The following is a 20307-nucleotide window of genomic DNA, read 5'->3' on the forward strand; positions in this document are numbered from 1 at the left end:
TGAACAGACAGGTAGACACCTATGCTCACAGCTGCACTGTTCATAATGGCTACAAGGTGAAGACAAAAATAAAAACAAAAACCAAGAGCTGCAAAGTGGAGGCAGCCCAAGTGTCTATCAATAAATTAACAAACTGGAGCACCTGGGTGGCTAAGTCAGTTAAGTGTCCAACTTCAGCTCAGGTCATGATGTCACGGTTTGTGAGTTCGAGCCCCACATCAGGCTCTGTGCTGACAGCTCAAAGCCTGGAGCCTGTTTCAGACTCTGTGTCTCCCTCTCTCTCTCTGCCTCTCCTCTGCTCACGCTCTCTCTCTCTCTCTCTCTCTCTCTCTCAAAAATAAACATTAAAAAAATAAAATATAAATAAATGAATGAATCAACAAAATGTGGTAAATACATACAATGGAATATCATTCCACCCTAAAAAGGAAGAAAATTCTGACCCATGCTGCAACCTTTAAGACATGCTACATGAAGGAAGCCAGTCGCAAAAGGACAAACACTGGGTGGGAAGTCTACTTCTAGCAGATTCTTAGAACAGTCAAATCCACAAAGAGAAAAAGGAGAATGATGACTGCCAAGGGCTGGAAGAAGGCAGAAACGTGGAGTTAGTTTTTAATGGGGATAACACTGGGAAAAGAAAACAGGTCTGGACATGGATAATGGTGATGGTGGCACAACAGTGAAAATGTACTTAATGCCACAGAAGTATGCACTTAAAATGGTTAAAATGATAATTTTATATTACATGTAAAACATAAACATATATATATATTTATTTATACATACACACACACACACACACACATACATACTTCTTTTACCACAATACAAAAAGTTAAAAAATGATGTGGTCATGTGGCTCAGTCAGTTATGGATCTGACTCTTGATTTCGGCTCAGGTTATAATCTCACAGTTCACAGCATCAAGCCCCACATCGAAGTCTACAGTGACCATGTGAAGCCTGCATGGCAATTCTCTCTTCCTCTCTGCCTCTCTCCCGCTCATGCTCACTCCTTCTCCCTCACTCCATCTCTCTGAAAACAAATAAACTTGAAAACAAGTATGTGCTCATTGCAGAAAAAAACAGTTTTAATCAGAAAGTATCAAACAGGCAAAAAGCTTTGGCTCCTAAGTTATCATGAAATTTCTCCTCATAATTTGGTGCAGTGCCGGGGCACCTGGGTGGCTCAGTCGGTTAAGCGTTCAACTATGGCTCGGGTCATAATCTCAAGGTTCGAGAGTTTGGGCTCTGTGCTTACAGCTCAGAGCCTGGAGCCTGCTTCAGATTCTGTGTCTCCCTCTCTCTGCCTCTCCCCACTCAAGCTCTGTCTCTGTCTCTCAAAAATAAATAAACATTAATTTTTTTTTTTAATTTGGTATAGTGCCTTCAAATCTCCTCGCTTTTCGTTTCTATTTACTTGATTGCTTGAGATCATACAAACTAATTTGCTTACACCTTTTCCCTAAGTTGTTAAAGGCGGTTAAAAAAAAAAAATCACTGAAAAGTATTTTGCCATGATGATGGACTAAATTTTACTTATCTACTACTCTAGGGTTGGATATATTGGTTAATTTTTTTCAATGTTTATTATTTATATCTGAGAGAGGTGGGGGAGGGGCAGAGAGAGAGAGACAGAGAGAGACAGAGACACAGGGAGAATCACAAGCAGGTTCTGCACTATTTAAGCAGATTTGGGCTCAAACTCACAAACCCTGAGATCATGATATGAGCTGAAATCAAGAATCAGAGCCTTAACCAACTGAGCCACCCAGGTGCCCCTGGGTTGTGTTTTATATTGTTGAATTGGAAGAGTCCTTTATTTATTTTAGGTACCAATCTCTTATCAGATAAAGGATTTGCAAATAACTTTTCCCATTCTGTAGGTTGTTCTTTCCACTTTTTCGATAGTATCCTTTGAAGCACGTAAGTTTTTATTTTTGATGAAGTCTATCTTGTGTTGGTTGTGTTTTAGGGGTCATACCCAAGAAACTATTGCCTAGTCCAAGGTCACAAAAACCTATTCCTACATTTTCTTCTAAGAGTTTGATGGTTATGGCTCTTACAATCAGGTCTTTGATACATCAGGAGTCAATTTTTGGGTATAGGAAGAGGAGGGGGTCTAATTTCATACTCACATACATGGGATATTTAGTGGTCTCAGCACTGTTTATTAAAAGGACTAGTTTTTCCCCCAATGAAATGTCCTGGCAGCCTTATCAAAAATCAACTAAGTGTAACTCTAAGGGTTTATTTCTGGACCATTATTCCACTGATCTTTATGTCTGTCCTTATACGAGTACATAGTCTTGATTACTCTATTTATTATCCTAAGTTGTGTTATCAGGATGTAGGAGTCCCCCTTTGTTTTCCTTGTTCAATATTATTTTGGCTGCTTGGAGTCCTTTGCATTTCCTCTGAATCTTAGGATCAGCCTGTCATTCTGCAAGAAGAATGCCAGTTGACATTTGGAAAGGGACTGCAATGAATCTGTAGATTACCTGGGCAGTATTGATCTTAGGCTAATAATATTAAGTTTCCCAAACAGAGAAAACGGGACATCTTTACATTGACTTAAGTCTTCTTTAATTACTTTCAATGATACTTTGTAGTACTTTCTACAAAGACTTCAACTTCTTTCATTAAATTTCTTATTTTTTTTAGATTTTTTTTTTTCTAAGAGAGGGAGAGAGACAGCGTGAGCAGGGAAGGGTCAGAGAGAGAGGGAGACACAGAATCTGAAACAGGCTCCAGGCTCCGAGCTAGGTGTCAGCAAAGAGCCTGCCGCGAGACAGGAAACCCACGATCCACAAGATCATGACCTGAGCAAAGTCAGACGCTCAACCGACTGAGCCACCCAGGCGCCCCATTAAAGATTTTATTTTTAAGTAATCTCCATGCCCAACATGGGGCTTGAACTCACAACCCTGAGATGAAAAGTCACATGCTCTACCAACTGAGCCAGCCAGGAACCCTTGTTAAATTTATTCTTAAGTGTTTTATTCTTTTTGACACTAGTATAAGTGGAACTGTCTTCAGAATTTCATTTTCAGAATGCGCATTGTTAAAGTAAACAAATGCAAGTGATATTTGTATCATGATCTTGTATCCTGTAACCTTCCTGATTGTAGTTATTAGCTCTAGTGGTTTGTAAACCTGCTGTTTAAAAGCAGGGCCTTTGGCGGGCACCTGGGTGGCTCCGTTAAATGTTAGGCTGTGGATTTCGGCTCAGGTCATGATCTCCCTGTCCATGGGTTCGAGCCCTGCGTCGGGCTCTGTGCGGACAGCTAGCTCAGAGCCTGGAGCCTGTTTCAGATTCTGTGTCTCCCTCTCTCTCTGACCCTCCCCTGCTCATGCTGTCTCTCTCTCGCTCTCTCTCTCAGAAATAAATAAAAAACATTAGAAAAAAAATTTAAAAAAAAAGGCAACACTTACCAAACCTCTCCTGCACCATAAGGGCCACCTGTTTTCCCACCTGGGTGCTCCCGGTGAAGGACAGCAGGTTCACCCGCTCATCTTTGGCCATTGCAGTGCTGCAGGGCAATAAACATGGTCACCCACATCAGAGAAACCCAGTAACAGGGCCACCTACTGGAATCATTTCAGATTCCATGTCAGAACACTTCCTCATCATGGAGACACTCGATCAAAGATACAAGCAAGTCTATCCCAAGGATGTGAGGGAAAGTTTTCATGAAAATGAACTAGAGGGGCGCCTGAGTGGTTCAGTCGGTTGGGCATCCGACTTCGGCTCAGGTCATGATCTCACAGTTCATGAGTTTGAGCCCCAAGTCCAGCTCAGGGCTGACAGCTCAATGCCTGGTACCTGCTTCAGAGTCTGTGTCTTCCTCCCTCCTTCCCTCCCTCTATCTCTGCCCCTCCCCTCCTCATGCTCTGTCTCTCAAAAATAAATAAATGCAAAAAAATATATATCTATTTTAAAGAAAATTAACTAGATGTTCACAGGCAGAGCCATGCAGCACAACAGCCTATCCTGGGAGCTTTCCATAAACTGAAATCACCTTGAGGACATTGTGAAAGACGAAAGTCCTTCCTATATATTATGACCTTAACACTTCCTTAATTAACATCCCAGTTATTCTGCAGAGTCCCCAACTACTAATTCCTTTAAGAATTAAAAATGTGAAGGTTGCAGGGAAACATCCTAAGTATCTCTCATGGAAGCTCACTTAATAAAGACTGTGCTAGGATTTCCAGTTACCTCGAAGAAATCTAAACCAGATCCTCTTGACCTGATCCACCTGGCTCCTGGTTCTGGGCTTCAAAGGATTTGGTATGGACCATGCAGGGTACCCACAGCATCAGACTTATATTAAGGCTGGAACACCTTGATGAGGTTATACATGGAGACTTCCCCATGTTCAGCCCAGCAAACATGAGCACGGATACGGATACTCACAGTGCCTATTACTAAACGCATGCCTGCAAACACTACTCTATCTGAGCTAGTCCGAGACCAACGTGAAGGCCTAGATGTTTCAAAGTGCAAGAAAGAGGGGCGCCTGGGTGGCTCAGTCGGTTAAATGTCCAACTTTGGCTCAGGTCATGATCTCACAGTTCGTGGGTTCAAGACCCTCATCAGGCTCTGTGCAGGCAGACAGCTCAGAACCTGAAGCCTATTTCAGATTCTGTGTCTCCCTCTCTCTCTGACCCTCCCCTGCTCATGCTGTCTCTCTCTCTCAGAAATAAATAAAAAACATTTAAAAAAAAATTTTTTTTTAAGTGCAAGAAAGAGTGGCACCTGGGTGGCTCACTTGGTTAAGTATCCAACTCTTGAGTTTAGCTCAGCTCACAATTTTGGGGTTCGTGGGTTCAACACCCACATTGGCCCTGCAGTGACAGTGCAGAGCCTGCTTTGGAATCTGTCTCCTTCTCTCTCTCTCTCTCTCTCAGAAATAAGTAAATAAACATTTTAAAAAAACAAATTACAAAGTGCAAAAAAGACTAGGTCAAAGGAAATACTATTTATTTATTTTTTTAAACATTTATTTACTTTGGAGAGACAGAGTGCTAACGGGTAAAAGGCAGAGAGGGAGGGAGACACAGAATCTGAAGCAGGCTCCAGGCTCTGAGCTGTCAACACAGAGCCCGACGCGGGGCTGAAACCCACGAACCATGAGATCATGACCTGAGCTGAAGTCGGATGCTTAACCGACTGAGCCACCCAGGTGCCCCTCTATTCATTTTATAAATGACATTTAGATAGTATTTCAGAATGTGCTCTATATGTGAAAGTTGTCATTTCCTTTTTTTTTTTTTAATGTTTTATTTATTTCTAGGAGAGAGAGAGACAGCGTGAGCAGGGGAGGGTCAGAGAGAGAGGGAGACACAGACTGAAACAGGCTCCAGGCTCTGAGCTGGCAGTCCGCACAGAGACCGACGCGGGGCTCGAACCCATGAACCGAGAGACCATGACCTAAGCAAAAGTCGGATGCTTAACCGACTAAGCCACCCAGGCGCCCCAAAAGTTGTCATTTCCTAACATGTTCTCATTTTTATAAAAAAAAGGCTGATTGATCTATTTATGTATATGTATTTTTTTGAGACTGACCAGTAGGTGGAGTAGTATGGTGAAAGTGACGGAGGGAGACCAACATTTTAAGCACACCTGTGTGACCCACTATGAAACCACACCTAATTAAAGTCTAAGCCAGGGGCACCTGGCTGCCTTGGCGGGTACAGCACAGGACTCTAGATCTTATAATTTTGAGTTCCAACCCCACGTTGGATGTAAAGATAACTTAAAAATAAAATCTTAAACAAATGAAGTGTCAGCCAGTAGTAACAACTTTCACTTTCACCGTGATTCAGGGAAGAATCAGTTCCCAACTTTAAAAGGGCTCTGATATTATGCTGAGTTAAAGAAACCAGACACAAAAGGCCACAGGTTATATGATTCCATTTACCTGAAATGTCCCAAAGAGGCCCATATATAGAGATAGAAAGTAGAGGCGTGGTTGCCAGGGGAAGAGGGGATGGTAAGTGAGTGCTAATGCGTGCGAAGTTCCTTTTTGGTGAAATGAAAATGTTCTCGGGGCGCCTGGGTGGCTCAGTCCATTAAGCAACCGACTTTGGCTCAGGTCATGATCCCGCGGTTCATGGGTATGAGCCCCGCGTCAGGCTCTGTGCTGACAGCCAGCTCAGAGCCTGGAACCTCTTTCGGATTCTGTGTCTTCCTCTCTCTCTGACCCTCCCCTACTCATGCTGTCTCTCTCTCTCTCTCTCTCTCTGAAAAATGAATAAAACATTAAAAAAAAAGAAAATGTTCTCAAATAAGATAATGGTGATGGCTGTGAAACATTGAATATTCTAAAAACCACTCAACTGTACCTTTTTAAAGACAGAATTTCATGGTATGTGACTTATATAGCAATTTTTTAAAAACAATACATTTTTTAAAAAAGGCTATATTCCCAGGGCTCCCTTTTTTGTTCAGCTGAAGAACCTAGACAATAGGACAGGATCCCTGCAGGGGGAGGAAGACACCAGACTCCAACTCCACAGCTTTGCTTTATAAGTAAGCACCTTTATAAATCCAGTGTTAGGAAGCCAGAGGCTTCTCAATGTTACAGCAGTTTCTTACTTTAGGCTGTAAGCACCTTACACAAGCAGCTCCGGGCAATTTAAAAAAATAATTCTTACTCTTCCCCCAACAAAGCTAATAAAGACAAAGCTCAATAAGATACATAATAATAATGATTCTAAAAACACCACTCACACCTCCTCAGCTGTACTAGGTTTCATTAATCTAATAAAGCTAATTCTGGGGCCCCTGGGTGGCTCAAGTTGGTTAAGCGTCTGACTTCCCCTCGGGTCATGAACTCGCAGTTTGTGGGTTCCAGCCCTGCGTCGGGCTCTGTGCTGACAGCTCAAAGCCTGATTCAGATTCTGTGTCTCCCTCTCTCTCTGACCCTCCCCTGCTCATGCCGTCTCTCTCTCTCTCAGAAATAAATAAAACATTAAAATAAACTAAAATAAACAAGAAAATAAAAAAACATTTAAAAACAAATGATTGTAATCAGTCAACCTGGAGTCCTTCAAAGAAAGAAATACAGGGCCCGCTGACCTACCCTATATCTGCTCCACCACAGGTCAAGGAACAAATAGCACCAGGCAGCTTGTTGTCCTCTAGAACCTTAGCTATTATCCTAGAAAGGAAAAAGCAATTACTAAGAAAGAAAACAATTTAATTCCTAAGGGTTTTTCTAAAACTAGGAATAATTCCCAACCGCCTGACTTTCCCTTTTCAATGTTCTCCCTCCCTCCCACCCCAAACATGCAGGCCTGCATTTCACCTCACATAGTAGAATAAAACGAGGTTTTCCAACACTTAAAAGCAGAATTCTTTTCCCCCTAAAATCTTTAGAAGAAAAAAACACATGCAAAATAAATAAAAGATACAATGCTTTGGTCACATAGTTTAAGGGCTCACTGTTTTCAAAGATTTTCTGCCAAAGAAGGACAGATACCACATGTTTTCACTCATATGCGGAACAGGAGAAACTTAGCAGAGGACCACAGGGGAGGGAAAGGGAGAAAAAGTAGTTAAGAAGAGGGAGGGAGACAAACCATAAGTGACTCTTAAATATTAAGAATAAACTGAGGGCTGATGGGGGTGCGGGAGAGGGGAAGGGGGGGATGGGCATGGAGGAGGACACTTGCTGGGATGAGCACTGGGTGTTATGTGGAAACTAACTTGACAATAAACTATTTAAGAAAAAAAAAAGAAAAAGATTTTTCTGCCGAAGTAGGAATATACGTCTAGCTCAAGATGACAGAGTGAGCATAGGGCATTTTTTTTCTCTTGCCACAAATTCATTAAAATGATGGCAAAGAAATAAAAAGGAAGAAGGTAGTCTCCCATTAGCAAATGAAGTTCCAACACATGTGTGCAGAGAGAGGCTAGCCAGGAAAGTGGTAAAGGATGAAACAAAAAGGTCCCCAAACCTAGTGTAGTTGCGCAGCACATACAGCAGAGGGAGCTAAGCAAGTTCAAGACTAGTGTCCACTAGCTTCACACCAACAAAATCCTTTACTAAACAAGTATCAGCACCCTCCAGGCTCAAGCACTGTGGGCCAGCACAGTTTATTCTTTAAACGCTGAATAATACAATGTATTCTATTAGAGTTAAAATAATAAACACAGTTCAATACAACTGAAATCTGATGAGGAGCTGTAAAAAATGGCTCCAGTAATTCTGGTTTCTCTTTCATTCATTCTAAGCTTTCGGAAGATTCTCTATTCATCAATCATCCTAACCTTCTGGCTAGGTTTTCTAATTTGTTTGAATTTTTTTAAAAATCCAAATTTAAAAAAAAAACCTACTTCCATAAGAAAAAGATACTATTGTTAAACATAAATTCTTCAAGTGTCCCCAAAACTGTCCTTTTGAGTGGTTTTCTTTTCTCCTGCCCACCAAGGACCACGTTACTGGCAGTTGTAATGTCTGAGCCTAGATGTCAGGTTGTACGGTTTTTTCCACAGACTTGGGGTATATACACTGTTTGCACAAAGAGATGGGTCAGTTTTGAAGGGTCAGGATTCTACTCTGTGTCTGTGGGTTTACAAAACCCTTTTCCCTACTGCATGAGCCTCTAACTTTGGGTAAACTCTCTCATTCTGCTGCCCAGGTCACCTGGTCAATGTCAGAGGGTCACCAGTGCTACACAGACATAGCATGACTTAGGATAGAAACGACCCCTGACTGGTCAACTCCATCTGGACTGGCCTAACGTGAGAACTGTAAATGGGAGCCTCAGGCTTTCTGGTCTTCCCTGAGCACAGAGACTTTCATAACTTCATGTCTCTGGTAGGTAACCGAACTCTGACTATGGATTTTCTCTAAGACATTCTGGTTCTTGTGGGTCAGCAGGCTTTTGAGCCAGAGCAAGCCTCACACCTGCCCAAAGCAGATCTCATCTCCTTACTCCTGCATAAAATGTTATAAAGACTCAGAATAAAGAGAAATGCCGGACACTCTCTCTCCTGGCAAACTATGCTCTTTTCTACCTCTTTATGAATAGAAAAAGGTACAATGTGTAGCCACTGTTCATCTAGGAATCTGAACATTTAGCTGAATTTAGGAACTGGTGGTTAACTACAGCACCCTTGGTTAATTCCAGCAAAATCTAGCATCACTTTACTTACTGTCTTCTCTAACAGAATCAGGTAACATTCTCAATTACCTAAAACATCAGCCAAGCTCCCATAGGACCATTTCAAATCCTTCAAACTGTTTAGAGCAAATAAATAAGCTCAAAGCAGCAATCGTGTAGAACATTTGAAACCATTATCAAAATAAATATTTTAAACCGACTGATGGGGCACCTGGGTGCTCAGTTAAGCATTCCATTCTTGACTTCAGCTCAGATCATGATCTCATGGTCAGGCTCTGTGATGATAGTGCGGAGCCTGCTTGGGATTCTCTCTCCTTCACTCTCTCTGCCCCTCACCTCTTCACTCTCTCTCTTCCCCCAAATAAAAAAATAAACTTAAAACAAAGCTGCATAACAACAATCAGTAAGTCTGTTCACTCTGTCGACATTAACTGTTTTGGGTCTTTTTTTAAGGTATCTCATCATTTTTATAGATGTGTTTTGTCTCATGTGTTGTGCAGAGTCGTCTTTAATACTTAATAATAATTTAAGTATAATTACAGTCATACATTTTAATTATTATAAGTAATTATTTAATTATCTTGCCTTGGAGGATAAAGTTTCCTCAATATCACGTATTCCTTTCAAGTAAATGCTAAGACACACTACTGTCTTTCAGCCCCCGTGTCAATTCCTATGCCACTGTTCCTCAATGGACTTCTAATATCCAAGGACCCTCTTCCATAAAGATTTCACAAGCTTTCCACCAGCTATTCTTAAATCAGAGACTGCAGATGATGCAGCCAATGGAACATCAAGAAGGGTCAACAGTCACTACTCTATGCAGGGAGACAGCATCATATTCTATAGAGAGTCTAAGTTCTGCAACAATAAACCAGTAACACTGATTTTATGACCTAATCAGAGCTGTCAAGTTCTCAAAAATGACTGAATAGCCTTTGCAATCAACACATGAAATACATTTTAGATAGTATTAGAAGAGTCAGTATTGGGGCACCTGGATGGCTCAGTGGGTTGAGATCAGGTCACTGACCTCACGGTTTGGGAGTTCGAGCCCCGCATCGGGCTCTGTGCAGACAGCTCAGAGCCTGGAGCCTGCTTCGGATTCTGTCTCCCTCTCTCTCTGTCCCTCCCCCACTCACACTCTGTCTCTCTCAAAAATAAACTAAACATTAAAAAATTTAAAAGAAAAAAAAGAGTCAGCAGAACAGTATAAGAACTCTTTCTTTCTGTTTTGCCAACCACCTATTAAACAAAAGCCATAAGAGTATTAGCTGGGTAAAAATCCAAACCAGGAACATGTTTATAAGTTGCTAAATACAGTCCCTAAACTGTAAGGTATTTTCTTTCCAATGGATTTGGCTTTATTTCCCAAAAGACATAAAGGTTTTGAAGAGCCCAATTTCGACATGTTCATCAATATCGGGCTTGTTTCCAAAGAGTTCCATTACAGAGCTCGGCAAGGGCTCCATATATCATAAAATGATAGAAAAGTTATTACAGGGGCACCCGGGTACCTCAATCAGTTAAGGAACCAACTTCAGCTCAGGTCACGATCTCCCTGTTCATGAGTTTGGCCCCTGCATCGGGCTCTCTGCTGTCAGCATGGAGTCTGCTTAGGGTTCTCTGTCTCCCTCTCTCTCTCTGCCCCTTCCCCACTCATTCCCTTTCCTTCTCCTTCCCAATCATTAAAAAAAAAAAAAAAAAAAAAAGTGAATACACGCCAAGGGGAAAAAAGGTCATCCAAGTTCCATGCTTAACTAAATATGACCATTCCACACTAGATTAAAACTCAGTGTCTATCAACCACCTTTTCCGATAATTCAATACTCAGGAAAAAGAAAGCCACACATACTTACTTGGTCACAGCTACACTAATGAGGGAAGTTGTTGGAGCTCCTTTCCTTGAGAGGATTAAAAAAAAAAAAAGGCAACTTAATTTGGTGGAAACCATAAGTCCCTTTTATTATCAAGCAGAACCAAGACTTTGTGAAAAGTTCTGCCCAATTAAACCACAGACCCTGGTAAGAAACGAAATCAAAATCTGTCCTTGAGCTTTGTGTTTTTGGGACCTCAGGGACTACAAAACTTTGAAAAATATAAAAATGGCACCAAGCAATTTTGAACCTGCCTGCTGCAATGATCACAGCAACTGTTAGATTAGCCTCTGGCAATTACGGAAATGGAAATCTATCAACATGAACTTTATGAGGTCCTCGGAAGGCTCAAGGGGCTGGGAAAACCACACTAGTCTTTATGGATTAAAACATTGAAAAGCATGGGTCCCTTTGGCAACACTGAGCCAAATCATTAATCTCCCAACGATGCCTGGCTTCTGTAGGCAGGCTTTGAGTATATTCAACCGAACACAACATTAACGTTAAGTTAATGACCAGTAGAACAGATGCCAAACGGGCAATGACAACTGTCCTGGCCTTCCTGATCTCATTTTTCCCACTCAACTTGGAAGCCCAAAACAAGCAACTCTTTTTTCATCTACAAAATACAGACATTTTCCCAACTAATTTCTACTGTCACATATTTTACAGACAGGTAAAAGTTAATGTACCAATAGGAACAATGGTCAAGGGCAGTAAAATCACTCGGGAAGTCAGTATGAAATTTTTATTGAATGGGAAAAAAATAAGTCAAATTTCACAATGAGGGTTGGGACTCTTCCCAAGTTTTTTTTTTTTTTTCCTTTCAACTTCCTAACTTGGTTTTCTATTTGCAGGATGTGGTATAAAGAATATATCCAGTGTTGGGTGCCTGAGTGGCTCAGCTGGTAAAGCATCCAACTTCATTTCAGGTCATGATCTCACAGGGAGTCTGAGCCCCACATCGGCTCTGGGCTGACAGCTAACTCAGAGCCTGGAGCCTGGTCCGATTCTGCGTCTCCCTCTCTCTGCCCCTCCCCTACTCACGCTGTCGTTTGCTGTCTCTCAAAAATAAATAAATGTCAGGGCGCCTGGATGGTTCAGCCGGTTGGGCGTCTGACTTCAGCTCAGGTTGGAAGTCACAGTTCGTGGGTTTGAGCCTCGCGTCAGGCTCTGAGAGCTAGCTCAGAGCCTGGAGCTTGCTTCGGATTATGTATCTCCCTCTCTCTCTGACCCTCCCCTGCTCATGCTGTCTCTCACTGTCTCTCAAAAATAAATAAAACATTAAAAAAAAATTATTTAAAAAAAAATAAATGTCTAAAAAAAAAAAAAAAAGCAGGTCTTACCAAAGGCAGACATTGCCACAGATCATTGCGATGGCATTGTTCCAGCCATACACAGCCACAGGGAAGTTGAACGCAGTGATGATGCCAACCAGGCCTACAGGATTCCACTGTTCAATGAGGGCATGGCCAGGTCCTGAAGAAGGGGAAGGCGTGGACAGTGCTTAAGCATATTCACTTAATGCACTTGATGGTATTAGTAACAGAGTCTGAAAGCATTCATTTTCAGAGCAAAGGTGCACAAGACCAGGAGGGGATTCCAGTTACCTTCCGGCGGCTCACTCTACACGGGTGGTAGATACGGACACATGAATTAGTATACTGTAAGAGCTGTTATGACTATAAGGATGCCATCATGCCTCTGATCCTCACAGGAACTCTGTGCGGATCAGATCAGCATCGTCTGAGAGGCGAGGAAACCTCAAAGAGGTGATGAGAGGTGCCCAGGGTAAGGTGACTGCAAAGGGCAGGAGAAGGAACTGGGCTCTGTTCTTCACATTGCCTGTAAGGCCCTTGGCCAGCCTCTCCAAATGAAGGCAAGGACACTCACTTATTAGAAATAAGAACAGTTCTACGAATTACATATCCGTTACATGAGTGACCTGCACACGTGTTCACATTCATATGGAAAACTGGGAACTACAAAGACAAATATGTGTATCGTTGTATACAAGTTTTACGTGGAACATCACCCACCATCCCACAAAGGGCCTATTTTTTTAAAAAGTTTACTTATTTATTTATTTAAAGCTTATTTCCTTGTTTTTTTGATAGAAAGACAGTGTGAGCAGGGGAGGAACAGAGAGGGAGGGAGGGAGGGGCGCCTGGGTGGCTTAGTCGGTTAAGCGTCCGACTTTCGCTTAGGTCATGATCTCGAGGTTCGTGGGTTCGAGCCCAGCATAGGGCTCTGTGCTGACTGCCAGCTCAGAGCCTGGAGCCTGTTTCAGAGTCTGTGATTCCCTCTCTCTCTGACCCTCCCCTGCTCATGCTGTCTCTCTCTCTCTCTCTCTCTCCTAGAAATAAATAAAACATTTAAGAAAAAAAGAGAGAGGGAGGGAGGGAGAGGGGGAGAAGAGGAGAGAGAGGGAATCTGAAGCAGGCCCCGCATTGTCAGCACAGAGCCCGACACAGGGCTTAAACTCCCACAAATGGTTAAGATCATGACCCAAACCAAAATCAGAAGTTTAACCAACTGAGCCACCCAGGCGTCCCAAAGGGCCTATTTTAATCAAAGGCAGCTGGAGCAATTAACTGGAACGAGGAGGGGGACAGCTCACAAATGGAGTTAAAGCCACACACCAACTGGAAGGCGGTGCTCCCAGCAGTCCATCTTTCTGGCCACACTCCCGCTGTGAGAACAGGGTGCCTGCCCTCCTTTACTCGAGGCACCTCAATCCCCCACCCCCACCCCGCCAGATGAGGTGCTGACACAGCCTCTTCCTGCCTCCTCCTCGCCTGCCCCCCTCCTTTGTCCTTCTCCCCACAGAGCGCAGGACAGCCCAGATGACCTCGATCCCCTGCCTAGAACTCTGCGGTGTCCGCATCACTACCCTAACAGCCCTCAGCACAAAGTCCAAATTCCTCACCAGGAAAAGTGCCTTCCCAGGGGCCCCTCTCCACCCTGCCTCCCCGCTCAAATGGTGCCTGCAAGCCGTGTCGAACCACGGCAGCGGCCCAAATAAGCCACATTCTCCCAGCTTATTTCAGCTGCATCCCAGCGTAAGACCACCCTGCCCAGCACCCCACCCCTCTCTTCCTTGACGCCTTACCCTGGATTACGGTCTCCAAGGGGCCTTTTCTGACCTCCCCCCATCCCCACCCACAAGACTGGCTCAGGGCCCCACCTGCACCCCACTGCAGGCCTTGCTTGGTTATACCCCTCCTATTACTTGGTTCCCACTTGCCTCCCACCTTAAAACATTAAGAATCCTCAAGCTTGTAAATTCCTTTAGGACAAGGACAAGGCCTTAGTGACCGTGTCACCTCTGCGCCCACCTGGCACCTCCTGGACACTCAGTTAGCATTTACTACATCAGTGAGGTCCAAGTTACCCGCAAAGCCGCTGCAGAGATGATGAATCAATTTACTCTCCTAAAACACAGGTAAACAATGGAAAAAGATTTTAACTGGGGAGGCAGACATTTCAGCAGGTATAAATCAAAGAAGGTCCTTGTTTGCGGATGTATACTTCTCCAAACTGGAAATTTACTAACTTTTTAAACTAGAAAAACCTATTAAAAACGATCAATAGGGGCACCTGGGTGGCTCAGGCAGTTAAGCATATGACTCTTGGTTTAGTCTCAGGTCACAACCTCACGGTTCCTAAGATCGAGCCCCGTGTCGGGCTGTGTGATGAAAGCACAGAACCTGCTTGGGATTCTGTCTCCCGCTCTCTCTGCCCTTCCCCCACTCGTGTTCGTGTGCTGGCATGCTCTCTCTCCCTCTCAAAATAAATAAACAAACATAAAAAGAAAAAAAAAGAGGAACGCCTGGGTGGCTCAGTTGGTTAAGCGTCTAACTCTTGATTTCAGCTGAGGTCATGATCTCGTACTTCTTGAGTTTGAGCCCTGTATTTAGGATTCTCTCTCTCTCCCTCGCTCTCTGCCCCTCCCCACTCACTACATCTCTCTCTCAAAATTAATAAAAAAACATTTAAAAGAAACAAACAAGGGGTGCCTGGGTGGCTCAGTCAGTTGAGCATCCAACTTCAGCTCAGGTCATGATCTCACAGCTCATGGGTTCGAGTCTCACGTTGGGCTCTGTGCTGACAGCTCAGAGCCTGGAGCCTGTTTCAGATTCTATGTCTCCTCTTTCTGCCCCTCCTCTGCTCGGGCTCTGTCTCTTGGTCTCTCAAAAATAAGTAAACACTAGGAAAAAAAAAAGAAATAAGCGAAAGAGGAGGAAGGAGGGAAGGATGGAGAAAGGAAGGAAGAGAGTAACAAGGAAGCCATCAACAATTCTGGTACACACAGACAAACACCATGACTGCTGTGGCAGACTTCCATCCATGGTACTTTTTTTTTTATTTTCTTTGACATTTTATTTATTTTTGAGAGAGAGAGATAGAGAGACAGCATGAGCAGGGGAGGGTCAGAGAGAGAGGGAGACACAGAATCTGAAACAGGCTCCAGGCTCCGAGCTAGGTGTCAGCAAAGAGCCCGACGCAGGGCTCGAACCCACGAACCGTGAGATCATGACCTGAGCCGAAGTTGGACACCCAACCAACTGAGCCACCCAGGTGCCCCCATCCCTGGTACTTTCTATGCAGACATGCAGTCACCTGTTTTGCTCCATCAACAATGCAAACTTTCCAAATCACATAAACCCTTATCCTCACTGTTGAAACCTCCTCAGAGTACAAGGTCAGTCATTGCAACAGAGTAACAGCAAAAAATTGAAAAATACCCCACACATCTATCATTTGGGAACTGGCTAAAATAATTACTGTCCTGACAACCGAAAGACTAATAAAAAAAGAGGAAGGAAGCCCCCTAGTGGAACAATAAGCAACTATCTGAGACACCTTAAATAAAAAATAAGTAGCGAACAGAACATACCGCTTGCTCATGTTTGTGTTACTAAAAGACACGTATTTGCCCACCCAAAAACAAAAGTTCTAAAAAGATATGTAAGAAACCAGAAACATTCACTGCTTCCACGAGGATGCTTGGGAGTATCCAGGAGGGTAATAAGACACCTCTGCATCCTTTATCTTATCATTCTTTTTCAATTTTCTGATACAAATGTATCACCTCTTAAGGGAAAAAAAAAACCACTGAAATAATTTAAAAGCGAGTAAACTCAACTTTCCCATAAAAGTGTGAAGTTGGGGGAAACAATCTTCCTCAAAGTATGACTTTTAATATATGCCAATAGACTGGGGCACCTGGATGGCTCAATCAGTTAGGCATCTGACTCTTGATTTCGGCTCAGGTCATGGTCTCACGATTTGTGGGTTTGAGCCCCACACCGGGCTCTGAGCTGACAGCACAGAGCCTGCTTGGGATTCTCTCCCTCCCTCTCTCCCTCCTGCCCCTCCTGTGCATGTGTGCTCTTTGTCAAAACAAATAAACATAAAGAGCAAAAAAAGATAATATACATATATATACACACATATATGCAAATAGGCTACCAAAATTAGCTTAACTTTTGTCATAGGAGATAGCAATGAGATCATTTAAAAAAAAAATTTTTAACATTTATTCATTTTTGAGAGACCAAGAGAGACACAGAATGTGAGCAGGGGAGGGGCAGAGATAGAGGGAGACAGAATCTGAAGCAGGCCCCAGGCTCTGAGCTGTCAGCACAAAGCCAGACAAAGGGCTCAAACTCACAGACTGTGAGATCATGACCTGAGCTGAAATTGGACATCCAACCAACCAAGCCACCCAGGTGCCCTGAGATTATTTCAAATGTTTCCTATTAACACTACAAGGAACATCTTTACATCTAAACCTTTGTCACATTTCAGGATATTTAGTCAAATGAGATTCTTGAAACTGGCATTAATATTTCAGGCCATTCGCATAGATTTTCAAACTGTTTTCCTCATGGACCAGTAATTCATGTTACCAAAAGTCCCCATAAAAGAATGACTTCTCACCCATGTACTTGCCAAAACAGAGTTTTATCTTTAAAAATAGAAAAATTTAGGGGTGGCTCAGTTGATTAAGCATCTGACTTCGCTCAGGTCATGATCTCACAGTTCATGAGTTCAAGCCCCGCATCAGGCTCTGTGCTGACAGCTCACAGCCTGGAGCCTGCTTCCAATTCTGTGTCTCCACCTCTCTCTGCCCCTCCCATGCCTCCTCTCGCTCACTCTCTCTCTCTCAAAAATAAATATTTTTAAAAATTAAAAAATAAAAATAAATATAGAAAAAATTAAAAGTTTAAGAAGGATCTTCTTAAACTTCATGTTTCCCCATTTTAATTTACATTTGTTCATACAGAGATTAAAGACATTTTCATATATTTATGTGATATATGCAATTCCTCTTTTGCAAACTCTTCACAGTCAGCACAGATTTTGGAGCTGTAAGAGTCGAAAACTCTTAGTTTAACTGACTTCACCGCTTACTTTCAGAAGGCAAGATGGGTCCCCCGATCATCCGTGATAAGCCAACAGCATAATCACAAATATCCACGTACTCTTGAACTTCTCCCACACCTTCCACTAAGATTTTCCCCATCTCCAAAGACACCTAAAAAACAAAAAGCCAAGAAGCATTTTTCCAACACAATTCATGTTTTAAATACTAGATTTATGGGACAGGGAGGTGGGGCAGGGAAGCAAACCATATTTTGTGTCTCTTTTGTTAAGGTAATGAACTTCAGAAAGTCTGTTATTATCTTAACAGTTTAAAAACCCCAAAAATCAGGGTGCCCGGGTGGCTGTCAGGTAAGCGTTTGACTTTGGCTCAGGTCATGATCTCACAGTTCGTGAGTTCAAGCCCCACATCAGGCTCTATGCTGACAGCTCAGAGCCTGGAGCCTGCTTCAGATTCTGTGTCTCCCTCTCTCTCTCTGTCTCTCAAAAATAAATAAACGTCGGGCACCTGGGTGACTGAGTCAGTTAAGCATTCGAGTTCAACTCAGGTCATGAACTCGCTTTCGTAGGTTTGGGCCCCGCATCGGGCTCTGTGCTGACAGCTCAGAACCTAGAGACTGCTTCTGATTCTGTATCTCCTTCCCTCTCTGCCCCTCCCCTGTCGCATTCTGTCTCTCTCTCTCAAAATAAATAAATAAATAAATAAAGATTATTAAAAATTTTTTAATAAATTAATAAACATTAAAAAAAACACCCAATAACTGTCTTTATTTTTCCCTGTTCCTCTTGTTCATATCTCCCCTAAAGAGTTTTAAATGTGTGAATTGTTTTCCTTATGCATCACAATCTTAAACACAAATGCACAGCAGCCTGATTCCCCACTCAAAGGACTGTGTATTTACCACTAAAATACTTTACCAAACTTCCTAGTACTTGGATCTTCTCTCGCAAGGCATCCCCAATCTGTCTCACTACTTCTCCTCGCTTCGGAGCGGGAACCTGAGGAGAGAATGGAATCTTAGCGTCTGATTCAAAGTGTGAACTCGTGTCTGTCACACAGTAGTAGAGACAGATGTGCTGTAAGAGAACTAGGGACAAACCCATGAGAAGACTTCCTGATCACATCAAGGATGTGATTACGGCACATCCCTTAAACCGAGATCAATAGCCCCAGAAAACATCCAGATGATCAGCTTCTGGAGAGCAAGGGACTGTGCTGTATGCACAGAGAAACTCAGAGACTGAACACACCTTTGGAATGACCCTTTAAAGGCTTACAATATCTGAAACACCTGTAAACCTTTATGATTCCCAGCAATGTCTTCTTATGGGTCAAAATGACTACATCCCTGCCGGGAGCCGCACTGGTCTCTCTGGATGGCAGTCACAGCAAGGAAATGGCAGTGTTTGCACAGATACTGCCATAAGAAAAGAAAACTGGTATCTCTTTCTGCTACTACTGGATCATGTTGGAAATGAGCCTGCTGGTATTGACAAGGCCTCACAATATTCCAGATCAGACCCATATTCTGAACATAGATACCTCATAAGTAAAAGCACATTCCTGCCTTTACAAAAGAGATTTTAGATGAAAGCTCTGTGGATGATTGTCAGAAGGCTCTTCCTATGGGCCTTGCAGATCCAAGACTTAGATAAGAAAGGGGGTTAAGAACACAAGAGTTACAGTTCAGCCTGGCCCCAAGACAAAGAGCCTAATTTAGAGTTAAGGAACAGATAAGGGCAGAACTTAAGTTAATATTTACACCTTTTCTAACTGGTGATGTATGGTAGTCCCTTCCCCAAGGCCTACTTTCTGCAAACACCCTCCCTTACAGGTGGCTGGGATGAGGACAGATTAAGAGTAGCTAAAACATAACCCCAAAACAAAAGGCTGACACATTTAGGGACTCCATGGTGTTCATAACATTCAGCATCAAATAGGTTTCCATGAACAACTTATTAACCAGCTCAAAAACATTTGTCCTCTTGAGAGCCAGACAGAATGACTCTTAGCCCATCTATACACTTAACCTATGACCTAACCTTGGCGCGTTATTAACTTAGAACAAATATGTATCCTGTCTTTTACTAAGAATACCCTGTTAATTCTTTAGTTACAAGATTTACTTAACCTCACTATGACTGGAACAGTTCTGAAGGAATATTTTTGTAAAACCTGCTTCTGTACACTTTCCAAAGCATCTTATCACAAAGAGTTATCCACTGTAAAAATTCCTTTTTCTGATGTCATGCTATCATTTAACCTATAAATAAAGACACCAAAACAAACAGGACAGAGATGCCTGCCTGGTGATCAGAAAGAATCTCGGGGCTCTCTCACTCTCTCTCTCTCTCTTGCCGACACCGTCCATCCTTCAGGGACCTCTAGACCTGCTGGAGCCGGCCTCCAGCACATGCCCAAATCCTAGATTCAGCTGACAAAACAGTATTCCCATAACCCATTCAAATTATGATTCACTCACTATTTTCTGAGAACCTACTATGTGATGAGAATAATGCCAGGCACTGGTGATATAATAAGCGAGGCATTCTAAGTGTCCATCAACGGACGAATGGATCAAGAAGATGTGGTTTATCTATACCATGGAATACTACATGGCAATGAGAAAGAATGAAATCTGGCCATGTGTAGCAACATGGATGGACCTTGAGGGTGTTATGCTGAGCGAAATAAGTCAGGCAGAGAAGGACAACTACCATATGTTTGCACGTATAGGAGGATTAGGAGGACCTTAACTGAGGAACAAGGGGGAGAAGAAGGGGGGAAATGGTGGGGGAAAGGGAGAGAGGCAAACCATTAGAGACTCTTGAATGCTGACAAAAACTGAGGACTGATGGGTGTGGGGGGGGCCACTTGTGGGGATGAGCACTGGGTGTTAT

At 42.9% G+C, this 20307-nt stretch overlaps 1 protein-coding gene across 2 annotated transcripts in view; it reads right to left on the reverse strand.

Annotated features, from left to right (window-relative positions):
- ALDH7A1 (aldehyde dehydrogenase 7 family member A1) overlaps nt 1-20307 on the reverse strand; it is a 47409-nt gene that overhangs the window by 17641 nt on the left and 9461 nt on the right. For both annotated transcript variants that reach the window (XM_039236697.1, XM_039236696.1), the window contains exons 4-9: nt 18325-18405; nt 17437-17560; nt 12363-12495; nt 10999-11043; nt 7093-7170; nt 3437-3534 (exon numbers count right to left, since the gene is read on the reverse strand). In XM_039236697.1, the coding sequence (XP_039092628.1) occupies nt 3437-3534; nt 7093-7170; nt 10999-11043; nt 12363-12495; nt 17437-17560; nt 18325-18405 (559 nt within the window). The remainder of the gene's footprint in view (nt 1-3436; nt 3535-7092; nt 7171-10998; nt 11044-12362; nt 12496-17436; nt 17561-18324; nt 18406-20307) is intronic.

This window comes from Hyaena hyaena, unplaced genomic scaffold (assembly GCF_003009895.1).
Source record: "Hyaena hyaena isolate Hyena2069 unplaced genomic scaffold, ASM300989v1 scaffold_115, whole genome shotgun sequence".
NCBI lineage: Eukaryota > Metazoa > Chordata > Mammalia > Carnivora > Hyaenidae > Hyaena > Hyaena hyaena.